The sequence below is a fragment of the Lathyrus oleraceus genome, chromosome 5 (genome assembly GCF_024323335.1).
Source record: "Lathyrus oleraceus cultivar Zhongwan6 chromosome 5, CAAS_Psat_ZW6_1.0, whole genome shotgun sequence".
Classification (NCBI taxonomy): Eukaryota; Viridiplantae; Streptophyta; class Magnoliopsida; order Fabales; family Fabaceae; genus Lathyrus; species Lathyrus oleraceus.
Window position 1 is genome coordinate 507759679 of NC_066583.1, and position 21517 is coordinate 507781195.

Genomic DNA, 21517 nt, shown 5'->3' on the forward strand with positions numbered 1-21517 from the left:
GCTCAACCAACACAGGCATTCATTCAACAAAAATCATGCCTGTGTGAGGTGTCATACTCCAACAAGAAGAAAAGGGACACACCAGGAAAAAGAGAATCGGGACATTATCTTAACCATTACCTTATCAAGGCCTGAAGCTCAAGGTGATGTTGGCTGCACTCTGATATTACTTGGTCAAACAAGTCATTCTACAAGAGCATTGGAAAAAAGTATCAAGTCAAAGCAAGCACATATTCACAACAATATAAAGATTGATTAATGAGTTTTTTATCAGAGTATGGGAAAAAGTCTGCAGTAGATAAATATTAAGAGTATAGTTAGCAATCCCAGGACACTGATGATATAGGCCAGGAACATCTTAAATGGGTTTTACAAAAGAGTGCCAAGTTTTCCTAAAACTCCAAAAATAAAACTCACCAAAAGTTAAGTACCAAAATGGGGTTTACAATCAAATCAATCATGCATATTATTTTCCACGACACAAGCAGGTTGCAACATAAACCAACTAGAAATTAATAATGAGTGTCTAACTGAAAAATGAAAAACCAGGCTTACATTAAATGGTGTGAGCTGGCCCTTTTCTCCACTTGAAAATTCTTTCACAAGTTGGCAAGCTTTTCTCCCATACATATCGAGTACTTTCCCTGGATTAACAATTTCATCTCATATTACGACAATGAATTCAGAACTGCACAGAGCAATAACTCAAAAAACTACAAAAGAAAATGGATGTGCTATCTTAAATTAGAAAAATGAGGACAAATGCAATAAAGGTCTAACGATCAATAAAGAAAGGCTTCAAATTGGCAGGCTCTTTCTCAGCAATTTAAATCAAAAGCTCAAAATGGAACTCAATAAGCATATAGGCTTTCACAAACTGCAACAGTGAAACCAAATGAATGTCCCCAACAAAGTGTTGACTATACATTTAGAGCTGCCAATATGGTTAAGTCCCCCTTACTCACCCCAGCCTATGTGGTGGGTTAAGACCAAAAAGCCCGCCAACCCAAAAAGCCCATATTATGACTATAAATTAGGAAGCTTTTTACAAGGAGTTAGTGGAATTAGATTGTCATTACTACTAGCTAATGAAAAGTTTTTTATTTATTTTTGCGTTTGAGTTTCTTATTCATGGCAATATGGGCTTATGAGTGTTGGCGGGCTTTTTGGTCTTAACCCACCACATAGGCTGGGGTGAGTAAGGGGGACTTAACCATATTGGCAGCTCTAAATGTATAGTCAACACTTTGTTGGGGACATTCATTTGGTTTCACTGTTGCAGTTTGTGAAAGCCTATATGCTTATTGAGTTCCATTTTGAGCTTTTGATTTAAATTGCTGAGAAAGAGCCTGTCAATTTGAAGCCTTTCTTTATTAATTGTGTAAATTATTTAATAGCCTTGGCAATGCTAATTTTACAGCTCAAAGGGTAATGAATCATTAGTAATCATAAAGGTAAACCACTAACAAATAGGAACACAATGTAGTATATGTCATCTATCTTAATATCTACATAACTTTCGTGGTTTCTATTCAAGAAAACACAAACTGAATTTAAAACGAGCAAATAAATTTTAATTTAGAATGCAAAAAATTCTTTAAGTTTTTTAACAACCTGTGTGGGATGTTCAAGCTTTGATCTTAAGAAAGACGATTCTTTCCTTCCCGGCCTTCCTCCAAAAGCTCTAAAAAGGAATGAATAAATGATACGACAGGTTAGTTAGATATGAGACCGGGTTGAGAAAAAGTTATATAAAATAATATACAACGGCACAAACGTTATGCTCCTTTGCCACATTAAGATTCACATAAAACTGCACGAAAACTTTTTTGACGAAAAAAAAACATGTTGAGTATATGATACATATCCTTGCGACCATGAGCAGAGATGATGCTCTACGTGAATATCATAACACTCACCTCAGTCTGGTTAATCTTAAGCTTAAGATATAAAACAAATGATACTACAGAGACATCATGATTATAGAATGTAAATTAATAAGAATAAATATGTAACTCAAAATGCTTATTAGTTTTAATGGTTATTTTAATGTAAAAATAGCTATTTCAGTAACCAACTAATCATGCCCTTTGGAGAAAATAAAATCTATAGTAGAATCAAAATTAGTTACTCATCAAGTAATGACAACACATTCTAGACAATCCTAGCAGTCCCGTCAATTTTTCTTCCTCCAGAAAAAAGGAGACTATGAAAATTCATTCAGAAATGAAAACAGTATGTAACAGAAGCATTCATCTATACAAAACAGTATGGGCCTTCTATGGCTATAAAAAGCATTATCCAACTCAAGCACAATACGCGCATATTGGTTACACTACTAAGGATGAAACAAAGGGTAGTAGAATACTTGCAGGAGAAAAGGCATGTGACTTGTGTCATAACCATTTACTTCTCTTTGTAATATACTATTTGCAAGATTTTTGTAAAGCAATTCGGTTGAATAATAAAAACAAACAAAAAACAGGTATCCAGAACTCAAAGAAACGCTGCAATAAAAAATAATGGCAAATTCACTATATTAGTCTGTGAATGACATATGGTACGTATATTTTAGCAAACAGTGCATACCCTGAATAGGTTTGGCAGATATTTAACCAAACCTAAAATAAAAATAACTTTCCATTAGCTAGTAGTAGTGACAGTCTAGTTCCTCGAGAGAAGCCTCCCAATCCATTGGAAGATGCTATGCTTCTTTCTACTCAACCCTCTACTCTCTGCTCATCAAATTCCAGATTCTCCACTGATAAATTCCGCTACTGTTGGAATCAAAGTCAATTGATCTCAATCTGTTAGCTGATTTCGAAGTTTATCGGAAACAAGTTGACTACAAAGAGACTGGGGATTAGTTGACGGAGTGTATTTTTCATGGATAAAAAAAGTTTTCCATATTCATCCTTCCCTAGAAGAGTACCAAAGGAACAGAGAGTGTTTGTTTCTTACAAGACTAGACAGGCAGTGTTATCAAATGGTGGCGCTGGTAAAGGAATATGAACAAATTGTAATTGTTTAGCGATAAATTATTGAGAAAAGTTGTTTTCAAATACGGCATTATAGCAATGTAGCACAGCGTTAATAACACTGTTGGTAGGGTTTTGCACTTCCTTGAGATCACAATGGTGGCAAAAATGATTGAGGACAAATGTGAAAGCCTTAAAAGATTAAAACTATAGTGAGATGAATTTCAGTTTTTCAGAATTCAGTGTTCACTACTGAAACATTGAGAAAAGAAAAATTGAACTTATTGTTTATTCTATTGAATATTGATTCTATATGGTTACAAATTCCAATAGCGCAATCCCTTGTTAATGACGACGCTAGGCAGTTACAATAAGCCAGCTCATTTATAACAAACAAACGACATAGAAAAGTTAGTTACAAGTGATAGAATTGTGTAAACAGAAGTCCAAGGTAACTAAAATGGTTATGGCCATTAGCGTTAAACAGAAATGTTTGTTTATTGTAACAGGGTTTGACTTGTCATGGCTTGCACCCAACGCGGAGTTTGTTCTAAACTTGAAAAACTATGTGGAGAGAAAATGCGCAATATGAACAAGCTTGAGGAGAGGGAAAAAAAGGAAACTACAACTTTTCAAGTTCAAGAACTAAACATGAAATTGTCGAGTCAGAGAAAGAGATGAAAAAAGTTCCAAAGGTGATTTATCAAAATTAAGGGTGGAATTAGATGAGCATATTGACTCCAATGTTTTAAAAACCAAACCCGGCATCAAACCACCGATACTTCCAGTTCCATGTCATACTTCAAATGCTTTAAACCGCCAAAACCCTAACAAAACTACAGTCAATCCGTTCAATTAAACGGACAGTAAACAATGCTATTCGACGCGTTGAACCATCAGCTTCGATTCAATTTTAAGTAGATTTTCAGTAGAAATCTGTGACACTATTTAACTATATGGATTATTTCATATTTAATTAACGAACAAAATTACCTATGCTATCGTTTATATACCATAAACATATACAAAATGTGCATTTCTACAAATAAAAACTACGAAATTAAGAGAACGAATGCATAATAAAATTGATTCAAGAAAACCATGAAAAACGCATAACAATCTATGGTGGCCGCAAATCGAACTGAGGATGAAAATTCGAAGAGTATAATAAATAAAATATAAAAGGAAAACCTTGTGGCGGACTTTCTAACTGTTATGGCGGTCAACGAGGTATTCCGGCGGCTTTTTTCCGGCGAGCTTTTCGTTTGTACGGTGGATTGAGTTGAGTGACTCCCAAGTCCAAACCAAATTGTTACTTTCTGATCCAACAGAAGGGTAAATGGGGAATTTCTGTTGTTTTTGATGAAGCTGCTGCGTTTTGTTTGGTTGTTTTAGGGTTTTAATTAATTATTATAATTATTAGAAAATTTAATTATTGGTACGGGTGTTCAAAACCGAATCAATCAAATAGAAAATCGCAAACTAAACTAAATCGAAATTTCAAAAAACTGCATTTAATTTAGATGTATTTCGGTCATTTTTTAACAAAATTGTGCGGTTTTATTTGATTTGCGGTTTGTATTTTACAAATTGAACTAAACCAAACCAAACCGCATTATCTTATAATTAAAATTTCACTTATCTTACATCTAATCTCAAATCCAAATCTATTATGTCTTAACCTTACAAATATTTTCATCCTCTCACTTAGGATTTTAATTTTAACCTTCTCAAATTTATCTTAGTAGCATCACACATTTTTTTCATCTTCTTTTTCATATATGTCGCACCTCTTCTACTATAATATTTTTTCTCTTATGTTCTTTCTTTTTCATCTTCTCATTTTTATGTTATTGTTTTCTCTTCTAATTATATTTTTATCACACATTTCTCTCATCTCTTATGTTCTTTCTTTTTCATCTTATGAAATATCTCATCTCCTCCATTTTTTCTTTTTCTTTAAATATTTTTTATATTGTTTTATGTTATTATTTTATATTTTTTATTTCACTTTTATCTAATCTGATTTTTGCATATTGAATGAGAAGTTTTTGTCTAAATGTTGTTATTTGGTAATGTATGAATGACTAAACACAAAGTTATGTTGTTCTCTATAGGTGTATGTATAGATGTATATATAGTTCAATAAAAATATTGTAAAAAACGAACCAATTGAACCAACCCAAACCGCATTGGTTTGGTTTAGTTTGGTTCGATTTTATTTCAAAAAGTCAACTAAATCAAACTGAACCACATATTTTTTTCTCTTGCGGTTCAGATGATTTTTAGCGTTAAAACCATCCAAATCACACTGCGAACACCCCTAACTATTGATATCTGCGTGTTTTTAATTTTTTCTTTAGTTATTGAAGATCAAAAAGCCTTTTCAACATATGGTAATTGAATTTGATTTAGAATTGATTAAATTTATATATATATATATATATATATATATATATATATATATATATATATATATATATACTACGCCAAATAAGGGAAAAGAGGGCGTTTATTTTGGCCTATAACAGCGCTTTTAAGCGCCCTCTAAAGTGGCGCTGGCATAGGTAAAGAGAGCGCTTTGTTTTCCTGGAGAAAGCGCTCTCTAAAGTGGCCACATTATAGTGCGCTTTCAGAAAAAAACGCCCTATGGAGTGGTCCATAAAGGGACACCTTAGAGGGCGCTTTCTGGAAAAAGCGCCCTCTAAAGTTGTCAATGTAAAGTGTTTAGAGGGCGCTTTTAGGAAAAAGCGCCCTCTAACGTTGTCAATGTAAAGTGTTTAGAGGGCGCTTTCAGGAATAAGCGCCCTCTAAAGTTGTCAATGTAAAGTGTTTAGAGGGCGCTTTCAGGAAAAAGCGCCCTCTAAAGTTGTCAATGTAAAGTGTTTAGAGGGCGCTTTCAGGAAAAAGCGCCCTCTAAAGTTGTCAATGTAAAGTGTTTAGAGGGCGCTTTCTGGACAAAGCGCCCTCTAAAGTGTTAGTTATTTTAAAAAAATTTGTTTGAAAAACAGTGGATATTTAATTGGTAACCTGTTCGCATGCTGCAAAAGTGTAAAATTCATATTGATTTCATCCTTTAATCCAATGTTATACACCATTAATCCATTGATATATACAACATGAATCCATTTATATACAACATTAATCCTCCATATATACAACATTAATATATGATTCTTTGATCAACAATATACAACAACATATTCATGATTTAGTAAAATTACAACAACAATATACAACATATATACAACAACAGCATACAACAACAACATTCCATACATATATGTACAACAATATACAACCTAGCTATATGATTCTTTGATCAACAATGAATTGACACAATTCATCCTTGATTTCATCCAAATTTGCTCTTGAGTAAGTTTTGTATTCCTCAAAGTACTACAATTAAGAGAATAAAACATATTCATGATTTAGTAACAAATTAGATGAAATATTCGATAATATTAAAATAAACCCTAAGTTATTATTCCATACCATTTTTGAGATGTCTATACGATTCAACGCAATGATGTCTCTCATAAATCTCAATACAAAAAATCCGCAATGGACCGAATTATTTTGCTGAGGACACTACACAGAAAAACAAACAATATATATATAGTTAATTTCTTACAAACACTATTATAAGCAAAAAAACAAACACTATTATAAGCAAAAATAAGATACTTAATATATACCTGAACTCTGATCCAGGTAATGTCCTTCCTATTGCGGTATTTCTTTTTCAATCTAAATTTTATTATTGCCCTAACAAAATAAAAACGTATATTGAGATCAATCTGACAGACATAATTAAATATACAAATACACACGAATATTTAGGGGAATTTCACTTACGCGTCAACCGTCTTCTTCATATTCGGATATTTACTCCAATCACCCGATAAAGAATCGAGATAATACACTATTAGTCTCGAAAGATCCATAGCAACCAACACCCAGTGACCACTGTAAAATAAAACAAAAATTTAGATGAATGAAAATTTTCTACGTAAAAGATATACATAGATTAGAATGAAATTATTAGAAAGAAAATCTAACCCGTTGCCAGAATTAAACGGTAAAAAATACAAACTGGGTGTAGTATTATCGTCGGCCGCCATGAATATATCGACTAGATCATTCTTTACGGATGTTGGATTATTCGTTATTAACGTTGCATTGATACGGGAAGCAGCAATAAAATTGAAACGGTTACACAATTCAGTTCTCCGCATCAATGTTACATACATATACCTTAAATAGAAACATAATAAACATTAGACTACTCATTGAAATGTGTAAATAAATTGTTCAACTAAGTAAATTATAGATTGATCGGAGTACCATATGTATGTATGAATGACAGCGATGCCCAATTCGTCGTGTTCAAAAAGTTGTTGGAAGTCCTCCTTTCCAATTATTTCGAAATGAGCAGCTCCGAAAACACCTTCATCAAAATTTATAGTACGAATGGCCCCATGCATAATATCGGACTCCTCCACCATTTTCTCAAGACGCATCATAATTTGAGATTTTGTCCCGGACGTCGTTGGAATATCCTTAGCAGCGCTTTTCAACTCTCGACCGGGAACCTAAAAATTCATATAAAATAAATCATGACTTTTTGTGATGCAACAGAATCGTTGCGTATATAATTCAATGGGTATATATATTTGTACCTTTTTTTGAGATGCAACCGACTCGATGCGTCTTGAAATCCCTTTACCAACTTTATGTGTGGGTCTTGTAGGAGTCTAATGTAAAGACAAAGTGTCATACAACATACGATATCAAGTTTCGATGATGACAAAAGACCATCATGCACGTCTACAAACAAATGCAACACATTACCCACCATATCCTTTTCTACGCTCCTCTAAATCTACTATAATCATCAAAAAAACATGTAGACAAAGTGTGATCATGACTAAATGCATGAAAATCACAAATCACATTTTTTTGCAGATTTGAAAGCTTTGAGTCGACCATAGGGGTCAGCTCAAAGCTCACGGGTCAGCGCAAAACTCAACCCAAACTGGAGGATGGTCAGCGCAAAACTGCTTGCGTCGACCATAGGGTCGGCGCATAGCTCACGGGTCGGCGCATAAACCCCTTAAGTCGACCACACGTCAGCGCATGTCATAGTGATGCTATCCACGGGTCAGCGCATGAAATGTTTGAGTCGACCATAAGGGTCGGCGCATGCCCCACGGGTCAGCGCACGCCGACCTATGGTCGACCGTTCGCGCGCCAACTCAGTTTTCTGAGTTATTTCAAATATTTGAAATACTGTTATGTTTGTTTGATTTTTTCTGTTACTATATATAGAAGTCAAAACACTTCTATTAACTAACATTTGTTAATTTGTTTGCAAGTGTTCAAGGAAACAAGAAAGAGTGAAAAAGGTGTCAAAGATTCATCATCTTCATCCTCAACAGTTCACAATACATCAACTGCACACAATAACGTTTGATGTGATTCGTGATAGATTGAAGGTGATAAGGTTCGTAGCTACGATTGGAGAATCGGGTTCGAGTTGAAGTCTTGGCAGGTTCTTTCTTGAATAAAACCATTAGGGTTTTGTCCTCCAATACCGGTTTGTGTTTGGGGGTTTTTGGACGAATTGCTTCATTAACATTCAGCTGAGCGAAGGTGACTGATAAGAGAACGTCTTCATCAGTCTAGTAGCGGATTCGGTGTTTGTGTAGTGAAGGATTCGGGTTTGATTCGTTCGTGTTCGTGATCAGCCGGGCCAAGGGGTTGAAGAACGGAAGGTTCCTCAACGAGTGGCAGGTGTCGCATCCGCGAAAAACAACCGGCGGGACTCAAATAAAAACACAACACAGAGTCGCCACTGCGCGTTATTTATCCCAAGATAGGGAAAGGAAACGCTCAGAGAAACCTGGAAAGGAAATGGTCTCGCGACCAAAGAGAAAGGGTAAGGGAGTCGGTTACGCAAGGGGAAGGTATTAGCACCCCTCACGTCCGTCGTACTCGACGGGATCCACGTTCTAAAATAAAGAATAGGTTGCTAAAACATCACACACACACACAGGGAACGCAGGTGGGGTTAAGAGAAGGGAGCTCGATAGGACGTCGCGTCCTATGCCTACATATCTCGTCTGGAACGAGAATCAGAGCCACTGTAGTTCGGCTTACGCACGCCAAACAACACAAAACGCACAAACAGATGGCAAACATGGAGCCCGACAACCACTCGATGGAATTACGTCAGCATCCGAACCAAAACACACTCAAAAGGGCAAACGTGGAGCCCGACAGCCAATCACTGGACTTACGTCAGCATCCGAACCAAACATACAATCAGATAACAAATAAACACACGCAAAAAAAGAAAAAAGGTGCCCGGAGTGGTCTCGCACGACCACCTGCCTACATACCTCGTCTGGAACAAGGATCAGGGCGATGTAGTTCCCCCTAAAGGGAAAGAAAATCTAGCCAGAAACCGAGGGAAGACACACTACCAGGGAGCTGGACTCGAGCCTAGTGTTGTCATGCATCGTTACCCTACGTTCAGGTTTCTACCTACTTGCACAAATGCAAGCTAATCCTATCCAGGAAGAAAGCAAGCATACAAGCATACAGATCAAAACAAGCATTTCAAACAAATATTCACATAGCACACACTATAGCCAGTCAAGTGAGGCTCAAACAATGGGTTTGACTGCCGAAGCAAGTCATCTGTACATGTGTAGTATTCGCTCTTAACCTTGCCATTATGAGGCTAAGGTGAAGCAGATGAAAAGGTGAAGTGAGGATGAGACCTCACAGCTCTTATCCCTAACCAGGGAGAGCTTCAGACAAAGGAGCGTGGGTCCAGAATGGAGGGACCCTTCTACGCTCAAAGACTCTGACTCGATTGTGCAACAGCACGAGATCTTGGGTTTGTGTCCCAATGCATCAACACACAGCCGTGTGAGCAGAGGGACGACTCACAGAATAGTGGGGGATAGATTGCATATCCCTTTGATCCACCAATTGCCTCATAGAGGACTTCACCTGCTTAGGCACAAATGTAAACAATCACAAACATCGCCTCTTAAGGAGGACTTCAGACAGTTTGCCCGGCCAAATAACAGGCCGGGTCTCCAGACTACATGAAGAATAGAAGTCCTACCTCAAGTGGTTTAAAAACCAAGCAGCAGCAAGCAAGTTCTTAAAGAACTGTAAGCGACTAAATGTACCTGAAATCAATCAAGTATCATCAGTACTCAGACAGACAACAATAAACAGCAAATGTTAATTAGTCAGACTATACAGATAACACAAGCACATAAATGCAAGCTACAAGCTCAAGCTCAAGCTTCACAACCTACAAAACAAAGTTATGTTAGTTCTCCACATCAAACAAATTCAATTTTATTGACTTGAATCATTCTCCTTAAGCTTTGTGCATTTCATCCTGAAAAGTCAAACCAAATGTGAGAAACTGGACCACTAGGCCAAGCCTAGGGTCCAAAAGGGAGAAAAAATTCTAAACAGCAAACAATTCTCAACCAAAACCAAATTAATGCAAATAGAAAGCAAATTCAATTGGTCCCATGCTTATATCATTCACCATATTCATTTCATGACCAAAACAAGTCAAACTAGGTCAAATGCAACATCAAAAGTCCAAACAGAATAACCTCACTCAAAAGCATACCAAATCAATTCCAAAAACCCTCAAATAATTCACACCTAAACAGGACATATTCAAGGTATAGCATGTCAATTTTCAGCTCAATTGGACAAAAGGAACTAGGCCAATAAAAATCAAGAAATCCAGACACAATTATTCAAGCCAAACCATAGCATCAACACAAGCATTCACTTCAAAAATTCATAAATCAGTGAAATCAATTAAGAAATGAATGGGACCAAAAGCATGATGTCCTACAATGTGTCTAAAATCAGCATACCAAATTTCATGTTCATCTAAAACCATATGAGGATTTCACATTAAATTTACAAACATGTGTCATATGAACTTGCATAATTGACCAACAGAGATGAAAAATATCAATCAAATTGAAAATGCCATATAAAAATCCAGAAAAATTCACATAGCATCTCAACATATCCATAAACATCCATGCAAAATTTCAACTCATTTCAACAAGCATAGGCTAGGCAAATAATTTCATGAAGTTGCCCTAGTTAGGTGTGACACAAATTGTCACACCTAAGTTCAAAAAATCATATCTCACTCCACAGGTATCCAAAATTCACAAACTTTATATGTAAATCACCAGAAACATGTCTAGAATCATCACAAAAAATTTCAGGAATTTCTTTAAATGTATGAGTATTTCACATTGAAAATGGTAGAACATGTCAAAAATGAACACATTAAATCAATCCCTAAGTCAATTAATTTTCTACACGTGCAAAAAATCCACAGAAATAGCCATTAAATTCTACACATCATCATGAAAATGGTGAAAAAAGTCTCACTCAATTTGGATGAAAAATGAGTGAGATATGAATTTTGGAAGTTCTTGTAACAAAAATGAAATAACCAAAAGAAAAAGAAATGAAATAATACAAATAATATGAACCAGTGGCATTTCTGTAATATTCCTGCGCCAAGCCAAAACGCTGCAGTTTCATTAAACTGCATGGCGCGTTCTCATTGGCTGGAGATGGCGCCAAACACAAATTCAAACTCAGGCAAGGAAATTTTGGATCAAACACACTATTGAACGCGCTCTTGAACAAGAACCATTCCAGAAAATCCAGAAAATCACGATGAACATTTCTTCACCAAAATAATCATGTTATACATCAAAATCACCGTCTAAACACGTACATCATGGATATGGATTCAGTTTCTCCTAATTCTAAACCTATCAACCGGATCGAGCGAAAGAAGTTTCTACATCAAATGTTCAAGTCAAGATATCTCTCTCTACACTCAACCAAATCCAAAACCACAAGTTGCATGATGATCCACATTGAAAGATCTACAAAAGCCACCTAACAATTTGATCAATGGAGGAAATCGAAAATTCACCTTATGAATGAAGCAGATGAGAATCAGCTTGTTTCCACGTGTAAGAAGGTGAAACAGATCAAGATTATTGATGAGGAAGATGATTGAAGTGATTAGGCTAGCTCGAAACAGCACCAATTGCAAGAATCTTCAAAACTCCATTGATGAGCAAGCTTCCAACAGTTGCAATTCTTGAAGATTTGGCCACGAATTTTGCAAAACAGTTACTCACAATTACATGTAGAGCATGGATCCAGCAAGAATGAACAAGTTTGATGAAGATTTCTTGGAGAAATGGTGAAAAAAATGAGATGAAGTTTGGAGAATTTGAGAGGTTTTGGAGGGAAAGTTTGTTAGATCTGAAATTGTGAAAATGTCATTAGCAATTTCTGTTACAGTTAAGGTTATATACCACATCCTAATCCACTCCTTAATCACAATTAGCAAAATGAAGTGAAATTAGTGAAAAATGAGTTGTGTGAACAAAATTTGGAAAATAAGTAACTTAACAACCAAAAAACAGCTTCACACAGTGGAAAATACCCAGAAAACTGAGTTTTCGCGCGAGCGGTCGACTCATAGCCTGCTATGCGTCGACTCATAACCTGCTATGCGTCGACCCGAGGTCTATGCGCTGACCCTTATGGTCGACCATAGGTCGGCTCACAACCTGCTATGCATCGACCCGAGGTCTATGCGCTGACCCTTATGGTCGACTCATAGCCTGCAAATTTTTTTTTTTTTTTTTTTTAAAGAAGAGGAGGGCAAATTTTGAGATGTTACAGCTGCCCCTATTCAATCCACTGTGAACCTGTCGATATGAATAGCCTCGGCTTTCAGATGATCAGGATGAAGAGTGATTGAATACCAAGAACAGACGAACAATTTGCACTCTGATGGGAAAATAATTAACAACGCCCGTCAGCATCGGCGAAGAAACAATCTTGAAAAAGAAATCCCGTCTGGTACGGAAGGAAAGTCGGCCTGATCACCAAATAGCAACATCGACCTGGATACCAAAATAAATGGTAACACAGGGATAACCATGGCCTGAACACCACTCATCCGCTCGGGATTATTATTTTCTTTTTCTGCTTTTCTTGAACCCCGGAAATTTTCTTCTCTGCTTTTTTTCATTTTCTTGAACCCCGAAATTTTCTTCTCTGCTTTTTTTCATTTTCTTGAACCCCGAAATTTTCTCTGCGCAAACGATCCTCGGATCTCTGCATTTGAACCCCAGTCTCCTGTTTGCCAAAATAATGAACCCCATTCTCTGATTTGAACCCCAGTCGCCTGACGATAACTTGCGATCGCCAATATGAACCCCGTTCTCCAGAAGATGCCGCAACATCTCCCTTTCTCCGTTTGAACCCCATCTCCAGAAAATGCCTCAACATTTCCTTTTCTCCATTTGAACCCCGTTCTCCAATCTCTCGTGATAATTCCGCTGGCAACGTCGGAAATAACACCAACCACTCTGAGGGCGACATGTCAGAGGGTATACCTTCACAAAGGAAGGTAGCATGTGTATCTCTTCCTCAGAAGACACCTATAACGACCTCCATTGGCCTCAGCCAGAGTCTAAGGTGACACATGAACAGAAGAAAATCCTAAGGACCTCATCCCGGATACAATCTTCAACTCCAATCTTCATTTGAACCCCAGAAAATACCTCAGTATCTCCTTTTCTCCATTTGAACCCCAGAAAATACCTCAGCATTTCTTTTCTCCATTTGAACCCCAGAACATGCCTCAGCATTTCTTTTCTCCATTTGAACCCCAGAACATGCCTCAGCATTTCTTTTCTCCATTTGAACCCCAGAACATGCCTCAACATTTCTTTTCTCCATTTGAACCCCAGAATATGCCTCAGCATTTCTTTTCTCCATTTGAACCCCAGAATATGCCTTAGCATTTCTTTTCTCCATTTGAACCCCGAAATCGCGCTGATCGCGTAACACCCTTGATTTCACTTCCATCTCTGTCCGACGGAAACATCTCCGCCAATATCGCACTACTGGGGGAACATTGTTGATCTGTCGTCTTGATGCTAAACTCCTCAGAGTAACATCTTCACCATTCGGCGAAACAAAACTCCAAGCGGTAACCACGGCTTGAATTGCGCTGATCGCAAAATATTTCCCATCTCTGTCCGACGGAAAAACAAATCTCCTCCAGTATCGCACTACTGGGGAATATCTTCGATTCAATCATAATGCTAGACTCCTCGGAGTAACATCTTCACTGGCTTGAGACTAGCTTATGCTTGCAATATGATGCATGATCTTTTTCTGCGTAATGCTCCATAATTATGGAAATGCTACGCGATTTATTTATCTTTCTATGCAATATGCTATGCTTATTTTTTCATGATGAATGCATAAAAAGTATCCCTCTTAGGGACTCTTCTGAAGAATACGAGGCACTCTACTGAGGAACTCGTCACTGCTCCGATTCCACCCTACTGGGGAATAGTACTGCTACTGGGAAAAGGTAACCCTTGCTGGGGAAGAACCTCCTTTGCACCCAATCCACTCGGGAAACTGCTGGGGATAAGCACCACCAACGCTCTGTGGGGATACAACAGTCTTCGATTTGCTGAGGATATAAATCTCAACTCTGCTTCGAGAAACCCTCACAGATACCTGACGACTTCACTGGGAAATGCTCACAGATACTCTGCTGGGGGAAACAGCAACCTCCAGGCCTGGCGACCGGGGAAAGCATCAATCTGACACCTGCTGGGGATAACCATCCTGACCCTGCTAGGGAAACGAATACTACTCCGCTGGGGACAACCCATGCAATCCATAGGTAGAATCAACTCAGCTGGGGATGCAAAAATCCGTCTGCTACGGGAACTTGTCCAATCCACTGGTAGGATGAACACTGCTGGAGATATATTTCATTGAAACCCGCTCCACTCGGGGAATAGCAACCTTCAAACCTGGCTGCTGAGGAAACACCATCTTAACCTGTCGGGGATAACCATCCCGACTCGGCTGGGGAAGTCACAAACCTTGGATCTGCTGGGGATTTAGTCCTCATAACTTTGCTCGGGGACTTAGCTGGGAAATGGGAAAAGTTGGTACAAAACACCCGTCGACTCATCGAACCATGGTATCTACCTCCCAATCTCGTATCAGCTTTCCACTTTTGAGAATTCCCAGACTCGTCTGGACCTTTTCTGCTCCATCATCTTGTATTCCAAGTCGCGCCGCGATCGACGGGACGTACTCCTGGGAATTATATAAAAATTTCAATTTTCCGACTTTGGAGAGTCTTCTTGATTAAAATCAAGGATCGTCGTACGTCTCGACGTCTTCGTCATTCTTCATACATTCGTTCCTGAGCGAACTTTCTGGGGATTTGTTTCATCAACAACTTCCACATCACAACCTGCAAGTGAGTGAGAATACCTAACAGCTCCTGCAAAACAGATCGTCAGATAAAACCGTGCCCCAGGCGTGTCAAGATTTCAACACTTGGGTCACTCAACCTTCCGAATAAGATTTCAAGCTTTCAATCTTATAAGCATGCATTGGAAGGAACCTGTATGTATTAAAATACAAAGATTCTTTATCAAAAATAATCAGATGTTTTTGCAATCAAAGCGGTAATGAAAAACAAAAACAAAAAATTATTTGACTGAATGTGCATTTTATTGATTGGAAAGTGTGTGGCTCAAATTGAGCAATACAAAGGGAAGCAATTCCTGAAAAGAGGTAATTGTGCACAAAAAGGAAAAATCTATCCTAATGGCAATGTGAAACCCGCAATCTCATCGAGTTCCAACTCGGTTACACCCCATATGTCCTCAGACTCTCCATTCCTTCTGCCTTCTGAACAAGACGCTTCTGACTGATCCCTACCGGGTATTATCCATGATGCTTTAACCAAAGCGCAAACGATCATGCTAGACGCAGTTGTTCGTTTCAATCCCTCTTTTTCCTGGACCGCCCTTTCGGGTTTTCAGTCCACCGGGATACCCTTTTTTGCCCAAGTCGCCTTTTCAGGTTTTCGACTTGCCGGGTGTACAGTTTTTCTTTTCATTTTATCCCTAATTTTTGCCCGAACCTTTCTTTCTGTTTTTTGGTTCGCCGGGATGCCCATTTTTGCCTGGACTATTTTATTCTTTTCGTCCAGCGGGTCAATTATACGAAGTATTTTTTAACTGCGTCCGCATTCACAGGGGATGGAAAATCCTCGCCATCCATGGTCGTTAACAACAAGGCTCCGCCAGAGAAAACCTTCTTGACCACGAACGGACCTTCATAATTCGGTGTCCATTTGCCCTTTCGATCGTTTTGAGGAGGAAGGATCCTTTTCAGCACCATATCACCCACGTGATACACCCGAGGTCGCACCTTCTTGTCAAAAGCCCGTTTCATCCTTTGCTGGTACAACTGCCCATGACAGATGGCTGCTAGCCTTTTTTCCTCGATCAAGCTTAATTCTTTGTACCGGGCCCTTACCCATTCAGCCTCTTGCAACTTGACGTCCATCAGGACTCTCAAAGAGGGAATTTGAACCTCAACAGGTAATACAGCCTCCATTCCATATACCAATGAGAAAGGAGTTGCCCCAGTAGATGTACGCACCGACGTTCGATACCCATGCAATGCGAACGGCAACATCTCATGCCAGTCTTTGTAGGTTACCACCCTTTTCTGCACAATCGCACCGTCGGTGCATTCAAACGTTATCCGGGCAACAAAAGCTCATTCACCTTAACCTCCCCATCAGACATCAGAATCCGTTCGGATTCAGGGTCAGGCCCCTCTTCCGGGATCGGTCACTCTCAATCTTTCGATTTGAGCACCTCGAGATGTCATCATCAGGGAACTCAAACTTCCTTGGTTGATAATCCTCAATGGGTTGCGGAGCGATGTAATCAGACAATACACCCCTTGATTGTTTTCTGAGAGCATCACAAATCAGTCAATATTCTTTTGCACTCTTGCAACCCGTCCGGTCATTGCTGGCTTCTCAAATACATACTCGATCGGATCCATCTCGGAAATCCACAAAGTGGTATGAACCAGCATAAACTGTCTCAGTCGACGAGCAGCCTATGCCAAAGTACATCAAGTTTTCTCGAACAGTGAATGTATTGTTTCACAGTCGGTAAACTTTTTGCTAAGGTAAATTGCATGCTCTTTTCGACAAGACTCGTCATGCTGACCCCATACACCTCGTAGACCCCTCGAAGGCCGTCAAGTACAGAATTGATGGTCGTCCCTCCACAGGGAGACGTCAGAATCAGAGGTTCCTGCAATTTTTTTTTTTTATTCTTTCAATGCCCCTTGGCAATCATTATTTCACCTGACCGTTTGATCTTTTTTTTTCCAACAACTTGAATATGGATTCACACGTGACTGTTAGATGAGATGTGAACCATGACAGGTAGTTCAATCTTTCTAGGAAACCACGAGCCTCTTTTTCCTTTTTCTCGGTCCAGGCGCTTCTTGTTTTTTCCTTTTTTTTTATATTATTTTTCCTTTTTGCAGGATCATCCTCGATTCCTCTCTCACAATGAACCCCAACATCTTACCGGATCGCACTCTGATAGCGTACTTACTCGAATTCAACCTCAGTCCGAATTATCTCCACCAGATGCCCCACTCCTGTTTGGGACTTTGTTATCATGTCATAGCATAGCAATTCAATTTCATGATGAATCATATCATGAAACAAAGTCACCAGGACTCTCTGATAAGTAGCACCGGTGTTCTGCTTCTCTAGAGGACAGTCTCCTTTCCACGGTAGCTTGTGCGCAATGACACCGGTATCCGACCCTGGCATATCCTGACATGACCAGGCGAAGGTATCCACCTGCTCTTTCAACAAGGCTACCATTCTGATCTCGATTCGCCTCTGAAGCGGCCTCATTTTCCTATTTCCTTCCTGACCTCGGCGGTGTTTGGAATAACAACCTCAACCCGCTCCTCGTGCGGCTGAATCACCTTCTCCTCTTGTTTTGACAACCTGGCTAATTCCAGCAGATCACAATCTTCTTCGCCTCCTTCTTCGGCATGATAGATCGGATTGTCGAAGTCATATGAGGTGTAACCAAATTGTTATCAACGAGATCCGGAGAATTATTTTTGAATTCGGAACGAGACAAATCAAAAAAAAGAGAAAAATGAAAATAAACATTGCCATTTTTATTTGTTTTTAAACTGCAAAAATAAATGAAAAACAGGGAACACCGCTTTTTGACTGAAAAATATCCATTTATTAATGATGCAGAAATGTTGCAAATTATGAACATGAGGTGGCCCTTACAATGAACCATTACGTGTCGGGCAACACGTATGGCTTTCATGCAAATAACATTGAGAAACAAGAAACATTACTCTTCAGGATGAGTGACAATGCTGATCTTTTTAAGCCTTCCAGCTTCCTGGTACGCACGATTTTATCCATTGATCAATCTCCCAGTCACTGTCAGTTTCTTTACCCACTGTATAGGCGTGATCTGAATCTAGCATTCCGGCACTGACAAAGGTGAACGACGGACGACGTCCTCTGTTCTGCTCAGACGAGTCTTGACCTGGATGATAACCAATCCCAAACATATCCGCCTTTACCATAATGCCTATGATCTGTCCCCAGCCTGGGATCCCTCCATTTCTCACCACTTCCAATGCCTGCTTGTAAGAAGCAATGGACGGCTTTTTCTCTTTCTCAACACCACTGGCATTTTCCACCTCAACGGTTTCAGCTGCCAGACTGAGTGCTTTACATCTTACTGTCGCATCCTGCGAAAAATCAACCGGCGAGCCTAAAAATAAAAACACACAGAGCCGCCACTAAACGTTATTTATCCCAAGATAGGGAAAGGAAACGCTCAGAGAAACCTGGAAAGACATGGTCTCGCGACCAGAGAGAAAAGGTTCGGGAGTCGGTTACGCAAGGGGAAGGTATTAGCACCCCTCACGTCCGTCGTACTCGACGGGATCCACGTCCTAGAATAAAGAAAAGGTTGCTAAACATCACACACACACACAGGGAACGCAGGTGGGGTTAAGAGAAACGGGCTCGATAAGGTATCGCACCTTATGCCTACATATCTTGTCTGGAACAAGAATCAGAGCCTCTGTAGTTCGGCTTACGCACGCCAAACAACACAAAACATACAAACAAGCAAGGGTGGCAAACATGGAGCCCGACAACCACTGGATGGAATTACGTCGGCATCCGAACCAAAACACACTCAAAAGGGCAAACATGGAGCCCGACTGCCAATCCTGGGCTTACGTCGGCATCCGAACCCAAACATACATAATCAGATAACAAGTACACACACGCAAAAAAGAAAAAGGTTGCCCGGAGTGGTCTCGCACGACCACCTGCCTACATACCTCGTCTGGCACGAGGATCAGGGCGATGTAGTTCCCCTGAAAGGGACTAAATTGCTAACCAGAAACCGGGGAAAGATACACAACTAGGGAGCTGAGACTCGAGCCTAATGTTGTCATGCATCGTTAACCCTAAGTTCGGTTTTCTATCCTACTTGCATAAGCAAACTAACCTAACCAGGAAAGAAGCTAGCACACAAGCATACAATCATATATCATCAAATGAGAACAGGTATCTCAAACAAACATGTCAATCAGATATCCACATAACACGCACTATAGCCAAACAAGGGGGCTCAATCAATCAGGTTTGACTGCCTAAGCAATCGTCTGTACAGGCTGTGTTTGCTCTTAACCTTGCCATTACGAGGCTAAGGTGAAGCAGATGAAAGGATGAAGTGAGGATCAGACCTCACAGCTCTTATCCCTAACCAGGGAGAGCTGACAAATGAGCATGGGTCCAGAATAGGGGAACCCTTCTATACTCGATGACTCTGACACAATGTGCACTGCACAAGATCTTGGGCTTTTGATCTCAATGCTACAACCATGTAATGGGAGCAAGGAGAAGACTCACTGAATAGTGGGGGACAGGTTGCTTGTCCCTACCTTCCACCAATTGCCTTCTTTGAAGGACTTTTCCTGCTTGGGCTTGAAAAATAAACATACACAAGCATTGCCTCTTAAGGAGGACTTCAGACAATTTGCCCGGCCCGGTAACAGCCGGGTCTCCAGACTACATGAAGTAAGAAGGTTATACCTCAAATGCAAGTTGCTTAAGCAAAGCAAAGCAATAGTTCACAAGGAACTGAGCAACTAAAGTACCTGGAAACAATCAAACTCAGTCAATACTCAAGCAGACAAACTGTAAACAATAAACAGTTAACCAATCAAACTATACAACACAAGGCAAGCCAAAGCTTAAGCCTAAGCCTCAACACCTACAAAACAATGTTATGTTAGTGTACAAACATCCACAACATCAATCAAAATTGGATTTGGATCATTCTCCATGTGCATTGCTTTTTGATCCTGAAAAACCAAGCAAATATTAGCAACTAGACCACTAGGCCAAGCCTAGGGTCCCAAAGCAAGAAAAAAGTTAAAACAGCAAGGTATCCACCATCCAACATCAAATTAACATCAAACAAGAGCAAACATCCTTGGTCTCATGTTTATATCATCCATCAAGTTCAATTCATGCACAAAACAATCCATATTGGTTCAAATGAAGCACCAAATATACAAACAGAAGTATTGCATTCAAAGCCATGCCAAAACATATCAAAAAAATCTCAAATTAAATACACCTAAACAGGGGTCAATCAAGGTCTACCATGTCAAATTTGAGCTCAATTGGGCAAATGGAACCATGTCAATGAAAATCAACAAAAACAGACACAATTTCATGCTCCAATTCACACCATCAATGCATACATCCACTTCAAAAATTCATATCTCATTGGAAACTAAAAAGAAATGGATGAGACCAAAACAAGGAGGTCCTAACATGTGTCTAGTTCATGCATATCAAATTTCATGGCCATACAATACCATATGAGGATTTCACATCAAAATTACAAACCTATGTCATATGAGCTTGCACAAATGATCTCCAGAAATGAAAAATCATGATCAAATAGAAAATGCAGTGAAAAATTCTACAAAAATTCATACAACATCACAACATGCCAACCAATCATCATGCAAAATTTCATTTTATTTCAACATGTATAGGTCACTCAAAAAAATCCTGCAAGTTGACATAATGAGGTGTGACACAAAGTGTCACACCTAAGTTCCAGAATTTGCTGCTCTCTAACCAGGTATCAAAAATTCATGAAATTTACATATAAATAATCCTCAATGAGTCAAGAACCACCACAAAAATTTTCAAGAATTTATTCTACATTATGAGCATTTCATGATCAAATTACAAACATGTATCAAAAATGGACATACAATGGAAAACCCTAGGTCAAATAAAATATTCCCCAAGCACAACTTTGACCAATAGGTCAAAAAAAACCTACACTCAACAAGGAAGCTATAGAAAAAATTTCCATATTTTTTGGATTTTTTTACTATTTTTTACGATTTTTTAAAGGTCATATGAATTTTTTAATAATTAAAATGAATTAACTTAAATTAATGAAATTGCAGTGGCATTATGGTAA

At 38.9% G+C, this 21517-nt stretch overlaps 2 protein-coding genes across 6 annotated transcripts in view; both read right to left on the reverse strand.

Annotated features, from left to right (window-relative positions):
• LOC127085857 (protein TRIGALACTOSYLDIACYLGLYCEROL 1, chloroplastic) overlaps window positions 1–4319 on the reverse strand; it is a 95909-nt gene extending 91590 nt beyond the window's left edge. Inside the window, exons 1-2 of one of the 3 annotated variants that reach the window (XM_051026414.1) lie at window positions 4170–4307; window positions 2590–2777 (exon numbers count right to left, since the gene is read on the reverse strand). The gene's annotated coding sequence lies outside the window, so the exon portion shown is untranslated. Of the gene's footprint in view, window positions 1–1614; window positions 1685–2589; window positions 2778–4169 lie in introns of all 3 variants that reach the window. The other 2 variants (XM_051026411.1, XM_051026412.1) reach the window with 2 other exon arrangements.
• LOC127085859 (uncharacterized) overlaps window positions 1–21517 on the reverse strand; it is a 102014-nt gene that overhangs the window by 1591 nt on the left and 78906 nt on the right. For 2 of the 3 annotated variants that reach the window (XM_051026416.1, XM_051026418.1), the window contains exons 2-3: window positions 556–644; window positions 121–188 (exon numbers count right to left, since the gene is read on the reverse strand). In XM_051026416.1, coding sequence (XP_050882373.1) covers window positions 121–188; window positions 556–630 — 143 coding nt within the window. In that variant the 5' untranslated portion in view covers window positions 631–644. Of the gene's footprint in view, window positions 1–120; window positions 189–555; window positions 645–1614; window positions 1685–4169; window positions 4263–21517 lie in introns of those variants that run through there. The other variant, XM_051026415.1, reaches the window with a different exon arrangement.